General features: G+C 52.3%; 1 protein-coding gene across 1 annotated transcript; it reads right to left on the reverse strand.

The window, feature by feature from the left end:
- Positions 1-4,558: 4,558 nt before the first annotated feature.
- Positions 4,559-7,654, reverse strand: LOC138994853 (phosphofurin acidic cluster sorting protein 2-like). Its single transcript, XM_070395053.1, has 2 exons — positions 6,654-7,654; positions 4,559-6,068 (listed from the first exon to the last, which is right to left on the reverse strand). Exons 1-2 carry the CDS (start codon positions 7,643-7,645, stop codon positions 4,559-4,561), a joined length of 2,502 nt encoding a protein of 833 aa, XP_070251154.1. The 5' UTR covers positions 7,646-7,654.
- Between the last annotated feature and the right edge of the window lie 2,962 nt (positions 7,655-10,616).

Raw genomic sequence — 10,616 nt, forward strand, 5'->3', positions numbered from 1 at the left:
GGCCCAGGATCTAGGACCTCAGGTTCTGAAGGAGCTGAGGCGAGTTTCTCAAATGCTGCAGGTGGGTCCACATCTGGGAGCTCAGTGACAGCTGTGCCTGGAGCCTGCTCTGGCTCAGGAGAGGGCACCAGAGTTGGCGGTTCCTCTTTAGGTGTTTCTGGATCTTGCTCTGGAGCTGCTTCTGTAGATCCGGGAAAAGAACATGTTACCACTATGACTACCTTTTGTGTGCCTTCCAAGGAAGGAACCTCCCATCTCCATCACTGAAGTCCCACCCCAGGACGTCCTCCTACTGCAGGCCCTGGGCACTGACCTGAGCGGCTCTGTGCTTCTGCCTAAGCCCAGCCTCTGGGAGCTCTTCTCTGTGTGGGCAGCCACATCCCCTCCCCACTCACACACACCACCCAATCCACATGCACAGCTCTCTGACTCCTTCCATTTTTGCGAGGAGAAGCCCTCAGACCACTGCCCTCTTTCAGAAATCTTGCAGACCCAGGGTGTTGCCACCTTCTCCAAGTCACAGTCCCCATACTCCCCTTAAGGCTCTGATCCAAAGCCCATTCACTTTTTCTGCTGGTCTAGAGATCCACTTTCTGCTTCACAATACGTGTAGGTCAGCGATACTTTGAGGAAGAAGTCACATCGACTGTGATGTCGACGCTACCTGCCTGTGCAGCCCAGTGTGACTGAATCACCCCTGACTAGAAGGAAGCGCTGGATTGCAGACCTGGGGCAGCGCATTTGCTGAATGAATGAGCCCAAACCACCCCCATCTCAGATAGCTGCGTGAGCCTGGGGTCCCCCTGCTCACCCCTAGAATTTCTAATCTGGCTTCACCCAGGACAGGGACCCCTAATGGAATCTTGAACGTCTTTATCAAAAGAGAAAATAGCTTAGCCTAAGGCATGAGAATCACAAATAAGGCAGGAGCTTGGTTAAGGAGAAGAGAAAATGGCCAATAGGAACAACCACAGCCCCTCCAGCACAGCTCTCCAGTGTCCAGGTTCCCAGTGGGCCTTTTCCCAGGGGGACCCTCCCAATAACCCCATGAGGATGGGCCTAGGCTCTCCCCATGTTCAGAGAAACAAACAGAGAGGTGCAGTGACCTGAAGACTCACAGAAAGCAGGTGGCTGAGTGACCACTGCGCTGTGGAGGGGCAGGGCTCACCTGGTACATGGTTGGTCCCACACACATTGGTTAGTCCCGAATGTTCTGTATTAACACAGAAGGGTGGGTGGGACCAAGGTGGGGAAGCTGCCTAGGAAGCTAGTCACCAAGGATATGACCAGTTTATCTAATCCATGTTCCTGGGCAGTCTGCAAGGTACAGATATATATATATATATATCCCCTCTGAGGGTCAAGTTTATTTGGAATCCAGAGTGAGTGGGGCTGGGGCCACTTGGCTGGTTGGCAGCTGAGGCCCAGAGCTGGACTGACAGGTCTCCATGATGGGCTCAGGATGCCCCCAATGGGAGGCCAGCCCTTGGCCTCTGGCCACCCAGCTCTGAGTCTGGGCACAGGGTGGAGCCAGCTCCCTGGGAAGCAGAGTCCTGGCTCCAGGAAGGGCAGGTGGAGAAGGTGAGGACAGTTCTCCCTGGGTGGGTCAGGGTCCAGAAAAACAGACTTGCTCAAAGCTCTGAGGGTTTATAGGCTTAAATTTTATAGAGTCTAAATTAAGGTAATATTTGGGAGTATTTCAGTAAATGTTTTCAACAGTACACTGTATGTTATTAAATATCATAAAAGTATAGTAAAATTATAAGTATATGTAACATGAAGAGAAAACTTCTAACACTACATCTAAATGGGGGTAGGGGGCGCCCTCTCTGCCGTGGCTGCTGACACGCGCTGTGGCCTGGGATCTGGCACCACAGGCCTCGCAGGAACTGGGGTGAGTTGCTCCAATGCTGCAGGTGGTTCTTCTGCCTCTTGAAGTTCAGTGAAAGCTGGGCCTGGATCCGGCTCTGGTTCTGGAGAGGCCACTAGGGTGGCGTTGCCGCTTGAGGGTTTTCCTGATGTTGCTCTGGAGCTGGTTCTGTAGGTGCAAGAAGAGGACATGTTACCACCCTCACTGCCATTTGTGTGCCTTCCAAAGGCACACTCACCCACACCACCCCCAGAGGCCTCCTCCTCCTCCTGTCTTGGCCTCAGTGGGCTCAGGTGCTCCCGCTGTGAGTGGAGGCACTGGGCCTGCTTTGGCAGGTGGGAGACTGGAAAGTTGAGCTCTAGGGAAGCCGACAGCATCATCAGGCTGGGAAATTCTGGCGGTGCTGGTCCAGCCCGATGCCCAGGATGCAGGAGATTGCCCTGGGGAGAGAGATAAGTTGAAAGCAGAGCCTGAGGCCTGGCCTTTCCTTCTACACGGACCTCCCAGAGCACCATTCAGAGAGCCTGGGGTCCTGTGCCTGCTGCTCCTGCCCATCCAGAAGCCAGACCTACTCCTTGTCCACCTTCAGCCTGGCAGTCCTGGCAGAGAGTGCGCAGTCACCCAGGAGGGGCTGGCAGAAAGCCCTCCTCACTGAGAGTCTGGGGCAATGAGGGAACCGCCTGTCCCCTTCCTCAGGGGAACCTGACATGCTCTCTCAGTGTCCCTGTCCCCTCCCATACCTTCCCACCGAAATGTCAACTCCATGAGGACAGGGAGGGCTGGTGTCCACTCTGTTCATGTCACTCATTAGCACACAGTAGGTGCTCCAGGAATAGCTGACCAATGAGCAAACAAATGAACTCTGTCTCCGTCCTTGGCTTCCCAGGGCCTTCCTATCACCTCAAACTTTGGCTCCTGCACCTACATGCTGCATAACTCTCTAGCTCCCCTGTGAGGTTCTTTGCCTCCCACTGAAACTCAACTCCCTCAGGGCTGGGTACACTTGGCAAGCTGGCCCTGAGGAGGTGCTACCAAATTAGTGAGCATGATCCCTGATTAGGGGTGCAGGCAGACTTGGATTAGGATTGGACGGCTATGAATTTTCTGAGAGGCTGACTCTGCCACTGGGCTCCCACTGCTCTCTCACACCACCCAAATTCACATGCACAGCTCCCTGACTGTTGTCCTCATTCTAGGAGGAGCCTTCAGACCTCTGTCCTCTTGCAGAAATCCCACCATGTGTGGCATCCAGGGTTCTGCCAGAACCTTGAATTCACAATCCCCATACTCCCCTCAGGGCTCTGACCCAAAAGCAACTCACGTTTTCTGCTAGAACAGAGGTTCACCTTCCTCTTCACAATACGGGAAGATGCAGCCACAGGGAGAGGAGGCGCGGAGGATGTCACATCGGCTGTCCTGTGGACACTCCGAGCCTGTGCAGCCTAGTGTGACTGAGTCGCTCCCGACTAGAGGGAAGCTCTACCGTACAGGCTTGTGGTTTGCTCTGTGCACTGGATTATGGTCAGTGCCTAGAGACGTGTCTGTACCTGGAAGACTCTGATATATTGGATGAATGAATGAGCCCAAACCAGCCCCATTACAGATAGTTGGGTGACCCTGGGCCCCACTGCTCACCCCTGGGGTTTCTGCTCTGGCTTCAGCCAGGACAGGGACCCATAACAGAACCTCCAGTCACTTTATGACATGAGACAAGAGCTTAGCCCTGGGCCCGGAAAGAATCACATATGAGGAAGAGAAAGGAACAATTAGTACAACCACAGCCCCTGCTGAAGACCTATCCCCTGTCCGGGCACCCAGAGAAAGCTTTAGGGGAACACCCTACAGGTCCCAACAAAAACCCTATGATGTTGCTCCTTAATTCACCTCTTGTTCTTAGAAACAAACACTCAGAGGGATGCAGTGATCTGAGAGTTCACAGCCAGCAAGGGGCCAAATGACCACTGTGCTGTGGAGGGGCAGGTTGCTCACCTTGTAAATAGTTGGTACAACCGTTGGGTGGCAGCAAATGGTCTTTGATAACCTGAAGAGGTAGGGACGAAGGTGGGTGGCTGCCCAGCGAGGAGGGCACTGGTTTGTCCAGCCCGTGTGCCTGTGTGATCTGCACCATACAGCTCTTTTTATGTCGCCCTGTGAGACCGGAGTTCATTGGGAACCATAAGTGGATGGTGCTGGGGCCACTTGGCTGGTTGGCAGCTGGGGTCCAAGGCTGGGCTGGCTGGCCTCCGTGTCGTGCTGCAGATACTCCAATGGGAGCCCAGCCCTTTGCCTCTGTCCGCCCAGCTTTGAGTTTGGACACAAGCTGGTGCCAGCTCCCAGGGCTAAGCTGAGCCCTGGTTCCCAGGAAGGGCAGGTCTCCAAGGCCAGAACCCTTCTCACTGACAGTGCTGGGGGTCCTGAGGCCAAAACACACCTTCCATGATGCTCCATCTCAACTATGATGTCCTGACCTCCCACCTGCCGAAGTGTTCAGGTTATTGAACAGACCATTTGGGGGTCCCAGTGAGGGCAACCCTCTTAGGTTCCAGGCTGTGAGCGCATTCAAACTCAAAACAGTTTCTCTGTGTTTCCACGGTCTGTGTCTATAGTAAACTGAACTGTTGACAGAAAAGCAGCTGGGTCCTCCTGGGCTTGGCACAGGCAGGGTGAAGGGCAGGGGGAGGGGCGGGGCTAGAAGGTGGAATTGTTGTGTTCGAAGATGCAGACGGGGAAGTGCTTGACGTGGGAGGACCACTGGGCTGCCAGCTGGAAGAACGTCACGTCATTCCACTCCACGCCGTCAATGAGGACCCGCTGCCTGTGCTCCTGGTTCTGGGCAGAGCAGACCAAGCGGCCAATGCCCTGGATGCACTGGCTTTTGGACTCCAAGTCCGTGCCCTTGTCTTTCTTGGACAAAGACATCACCTTCTTTTTCTTCTCCTCGGTGATCACAGTCATGGACATTGTGAGCGCGGCTGCAGCCTCGCCACGGCTGGGCAGCCTGCTGACCTGGAGAGACCGGAAGGTGCCCCGGAGTGTGTTTTTGGTGGCAGGCAGGTCTCCCTTCTCCTCATTCCTCTTCTTGTTTGTGGGCTGGGCTGCCTCCCAGTAATCCACCTGCAGCTCCATCAGCTCAGCACCCACACTCTGGCCGGGGGAGGACGGGACCCCACTCACTGACGACAAGGAAATTAGCTTGTGTGTGGCCTCCCTGGCGGTGGACAGAAGCACATTGGAGCATGAGGGGACGGCTTCAGCTGAGTCTCCTGAAGTGGCTGAAATTGGCTCCACTCTTCCAACTTTCACTGCCCACACAAAGGGAATGAACTTCTGTGAGGACAACTCGTACGGGCTCTTCGGCTTACACATGAGCATGGCCTCTGCGATGGGCAGCTGGAGGACACAGTTGGCCCCTGTGAGGTACTCTCTGATTTTCAACACAATGTTCTGCACAGCATCCGGGGCCTCCAGGTGGTAGAACAGTTCCCACCAGGCCAGGTCCCGTAGGAGTTTGTGGTAGCGGCAATCCACGGAGCCCAGGTACCTGGCCAAGGGGTGGGAACCCAGTGGGATGACCAGGAAGCGCATGTGGTCCAGCCAGTCCGGGGCCTTGTGGGACAGCTGCTCCACAAAGACCCGCAGCACGGTGCTGAAGTACTGCTGGTCCCCCGCCACCGCGATCTTCACTGGCATTGTGGCCACGGTATTGCAGTTGCGGTATCTTTGTATCCAGGAGATGATGGAGCTGAAGGCCTCCTGGACATCCACCATGGAGCCGGTGCACACGACGGGCAGCGAGTGCTGCTGCAGGACGTCCGACAGGCACTGCCCCTGCCTGTCGGAGGTGTTGATGAGGATGATGTTCTTGGGCAGGTAGTCGTTGGAGATGAGGCTGTGGTTCAGTTGGTCGAACACAGTCTTCCTGGGGTCCTGCAGTTGGCTCTGTGGGACTGGACAGCGCTCCTTCATCAGGCTGTTGGCCGACTCATTCAGGGACCTGCTCCAGCCCCGGCGGGCGGGCTGCTTCCCCTTGGAGCTGGTGGAAGGGATGGCCAGAGACTCATTCTTGGTGGTACGCCTCTTAGTGAGCATGTCCTGGCCAGAGGTCCCTGCCTCCGGGCTGTCCCCAGGCTGTGCCAGCTGCGGCCCAGGGTTGGGCATGCTGTGGGCCACCCAGTCGGAGCCACTGTCGCTTGACAGGCTTTCACAGTATAATCTGGGCCTGTGGGTCCTGAGGACTCTGTCGTCCTCCTCCATATCTGGGCTGGACAGGCTTTCAGAATATGTCATGGGCTCAGGCATGGGAGGGGTTGGGAGGCGGTCATCATCCTCCATGTCTGAGCCACTGTCGCCAGGGCACACCACGCTCTCAAACAGAAAGGCCAGGTCCTTGTCCGCATCGGGGACTTGCTCCTCACACTCCTGCTCCGAGTCCAGGACCTCCACCGTCATTTGGTACCTGCCCAGCCACTCTGCGACTCTCTGCTGGTAGTTCCGTTGCCTGATCGTGGATCTCCTCCTTCCTATCGGCTTCTCTAGGTCCAAGTCATCCTCGTCCAGGTCATGCTTGTGGGCGGCATTATAGCTGACCTTCAGCCCAGAGAAGACGATCTCAGACTCTCTCTCAGAGAAGTTATCCGTGGCCTCCGCCCTGGTGCCGGCCGGCATGGCGTTGTCCAGATGGTCGACGGTCTGGCTCGATAGGGACAAGATCCAGCTCTTGACCACCTCGGCGGTGCGTGGGGTGCTGTAGCCCATCAAATCAGAGACATTGCCACTGAACAGCTGACCGCCTGGGCCCTGGGTCTTCATGGGCATGTTGGCCGGCGGAGGAGGCTCCTTCTGCCTCCGGGCACTGTGTAAACTCCTCGTCTCCGTCTGCCAGCTGGAATGTTCCAGACCATCAAAGTATTGTCTGGTCTTGGGCTTGGCGTTGCTGAGGATGCTGCTTTCGTCCTCTATGTCTGGGACACTGTTGCTGGGATTCTCAAGGATGTCAGAGAGAAGGTCCAGGTCCTCCTCCACCTCAGGGACATGCTCTTTAGGGTCCTGATCCGAGTCCAGGACCTCTTCTGACATGTTGGACCTGGGAAGCAGTGCCATGACTTTCTGCTTCAAGTTTTGTTGCAGGCATCGCTGCTGCTTTTTGGGCTGCTCCAGGTCAAAGTCAGCTTCCTCCAGGTTCTGCCTGTGTGTGAGATTGTAGCTGGCATCCAGCTCAGTGAAGCTTTCAGATTTCCCCTCCATGTAGCTATCCATGGACTTGGCCATGGGGCTGCCCTGCATGCTGCCATCCTCGTCGTCGATGGGCTGACTGGACAGGGAGGAGATCCAGATCTCAGCCACTGTGATGGAGGACCCCTGGATCCTGCTGCTGAGGCTCAGCACCTGGCCACAGTCGGGGGGTCGCTGCATCACCTCGGCCATGTGGATGGCACCTGTGGCCAGTGTCTTGTAGCCCAGGATGGTCCGGTTGTTATTGCACTTCCTCTGCTGCAGCATGATCTGCAGCTTGTTGCCTCCTCTCTTGAGGAAGTGGGCGTACTCCAGGGAGAAGGTCAGCTCCAGGTCTGTCTCCACTGGTCCGCTGCTGGGCAGCACAATCTCCTGGGATCTCAAGATGCCATTGGAGCCCTGCATCTGCACTGCTATCACCATGGAGATGAGCTCCTTCTCCAGCTCCTTCAAGACCACCAGCTTCTTTAAAGTGAAGGTGCACAATCTGGGCACGCAGCTAGGTCTGGAGCAGTCCACCTCCCAGGTAGAGAAGAAAGTCATGGGCACTGGCGTGTTGGGCACAGTGGGCGAGCGGGCCAGGCCCGCAGGTGGCGAGGAAGCTGCAGCTGCTTCCAGCGAACAGGTACTTGATGGTTTCTCCCCCTGTGGTGGGACAGAGGAGGGACATGATTGGTGGCAAGAGGTGGGGCACAAGTGATCAAAGGAGAGAGTAAATGACAAATAGTCACACGCTCATCTGTGACTAGCACAGGTAAGGCCTGCATGGTGGCCTTTCAAACTCAGAGACATAAATTAACCACAGAGTTAGCATGAACTTAAAACTTGTTACCTAAACGCAGTTTATGGTGTGTAGTCATGTGCTATGCCAGTATCTTCCCTGACAAAAGTCAATCTTTACATTAACTGAGCCTGTCTGTTGTCTTTTGGCATCTGTGATAACATACCTTTGGAATGTTAAAGGAATTTCCCTTTTTCTCACCACCTAGGAGCACAGGCACTGATCTGTGCTCTGCAGAGACCACAAAGCTGCTCATTGCTATTGAGTTCATTGCTAACTATGCTGTGTGCACCTGTATAAGTGAGGTATGTGTCTCTCGTTTTACTTTTTATCTAATCCCAGAGATTTCCCTGCTTTGCTTTCTCCTGCCTCCCTAAGCAATGGATTTCATGTGACCCACATACATCTCCACTTTTGATTGTATGTGTAAAAGCAGGTGCAATACTGCCATTCTTGGAGCACTACCTCAATACAGTGAGATTTTGTTTTCTGGCCACTGTTGACAGTTGGGCTCCAATAAACGCACAAAAATTTTGCACAGGGTTGAATGCTGCCTACATGGATATTTACTTGGCTTACTGCGGCAGGATTCCAAAGATCACACAGGACTGCCCTGCAGACCCAGACCCGGTCTAGGATCCAGCAAAGGGCCCGTTGGGCCACCAGTTCCCTGCCAGTCAGGTGAATTTGGCTAAGTTGTCTCTGGAATGCAGAACCTTCCTTTGCTTGTGATAGAGGGTTTGACTTTAGTTAAGCTGTATTTTTAAATCCCCAAGGTGGAACTAAGGTTAAGTGTTGACAGAATTAGGGCTAAGGAGAGACAAGAGGAAACATGGGTGGCTGGTTTTTGACTCTGGGTTTTCATTTGGATTTGCTTTCTGAGAGTCTGAGCAAAAAACCTTCACTGTGTAAGTGAGAGCTGAACTTGTTCTGCTCCGAAGGGACACATCCTCCTTCTGACCTGAATCTCGGCTGTTCTTAAGCAACTAAGAATCTTTGCGGAGGTGTCAGAGGTCATTCCTCACGCCAAGCAGGAGCCCCATAGGGAAATTCCAACTCAACTGTAATTGACCTGACTAGCCCCTCCAGGGAGAGCCCATAAGGTTAGGTCCACCAGCGTTCCTAGCCCTTCCTGTGGTTTTTATTTTTACTTATTTATTTATCCTCACTCGAGTATATTTTCCCGATGGGTTTAGAGAGAGGAAGGGAGGGGGAGATACAGAGAGAGAGAATGAGAGAGACATAGATTGGTTGCCTCCCCCAGGCGCTCCAGTAAGGGCCAGGGATCAAGCTGCAACCAATGTACATGCCCTTCACCTTGAATCAAACCCAGGACCTCTCAGGGCCTGCATTCTACCCATGGAGCCAAACTGTTTAGGGGCATTCAGGTCGCTTTAGATAACTTGGAGAGAAGCCGAGGCACCTAAGAGGGGTGTGAGCATAATGGAGCTCAACCTAGAAGAAGCACACTTCCAACCACTCCACAACATCCCTAGAAAACTTGCTCAGATTCTGAAAATATAAAATAACAACAATAACAATAAAAACAAACACACCTATCATTAACATGGAAGTTGTGCCTCCAGGGCTGGGACCTCCCAGACCCCAGCCCTCATTAACACCTGATAGGAAGCCTTTTCTTGCAAGTGCTTTACAGAAATGGCAAGATTTAACTTGAAAATATCAACTGAAAAATGGCCAAGATAAATTAATTTTTTGCAGGAAAAAAAAGAAAACTAGCAATATGCTAGCCCCAAAATGAAAATGATTGAATAGGAAGCATATCTTGATTTGGAAATTAGAAGCTTCTAAGGAGAAGCACAGAAAATTCTTTTAAAAAATAAATTAATGAGAAATTGTAGAAACTATCTCTGAACTCTCCTGAAGTGAGTAAATGCTAACACCCCATTCTCCCCCTTCTATAGCACGTCCACTACATCTTTTGCCTCTGAGCTTCCTTGTCCAGATGTGTTCTTTCCCTTCCCTTCTTCCTTCCCCTTCTGTCTCCTCCACTACCCCTCCCTACTGACTTAAGGAAAATGAGAATAGGAATTCTACCAGCTCCCTTTGGAGAAAAGCTGCTCTCAGCCAGAAAGGAACCAGCAATTGTTCTCCATTTTCTCTATGGCCCTGATAGGCTCACAGAGAAATTTAACTGTTAGAACATGTAATCCTGGCTATTGTAACCTATTGCAATTAATATACTCCTGGTTTCTGGGAGCAAAAGGAAGAGAATTCCTAAATAAGGTTGTAAGAAAACTCCTATAGAGAAGTCTGCCCACTTTAGGGATATAGGAAACTGAAATAGGATTTAGAAAAAGTAAACAAAGAAAAGAAGCATGGGGTTGCTCCAAGGGTGTTTCCCCTTCTCACTGTTAGTTTGGGAGAACTTGAAATTATCTTAAAAAGAGAAGCCACTAAGGCTCCTGTAGATACTGGGGCTATCTTATTTTTCTTAACAGCACTCACTAATTGCTTTCTCCATCAGACTAAACCTTCTGTACAAAATGTCTGTTTTTTAATCAAAACCTGTTTCCTTTCAACTAGGGGTTGTTATGGATATATATATATATATATATATATATATATATATATATAGTTTGCTAATGAAATCTTTCCCAATTCACCTGATAGTTGAGGCTTTTTTTTTCTTTTATATGAAATCAGTGATGCCCACATATGCTTTTCCCAGAATAGTTATATATTTAGAATAAATGAACCAGATACTGAACC

This window comes from Myotis yumanensis, unplaced genomic scaffold, assembly GCF_028538775.1.
Source record: "Myotis yumanensis isolate MYYU_CA2020_CCGP unplaced genomic scaffold, mMyoYum1.0.hap1 SCAF_16, whole genome shotgun sequence".
Classification (NCBI taxonomy): domain Eukaryota; kingdom Metazoa; phylum Chordata; class Mammalia; order Chiroptera; family Vespertilionidae; genus Myotis; species Myotis yumanensis.

Coding starts and splice junctions, on each gene's coding strand:
- LOC138994853 (XM_070395053.1), bottom strand. CDS start 7,645: ATGACTTTCTTCTCTACCTGGGAGGTGGACTGCTCCAGACCTAGCTGC. Junction 6,069..6,653: donor ACCCAGGGCCCAGGCGGTCA/GCTGTTCAGTGG, acceptor ATACTGTGAAAG/CCTGTCAAGCGACAGTGGCT.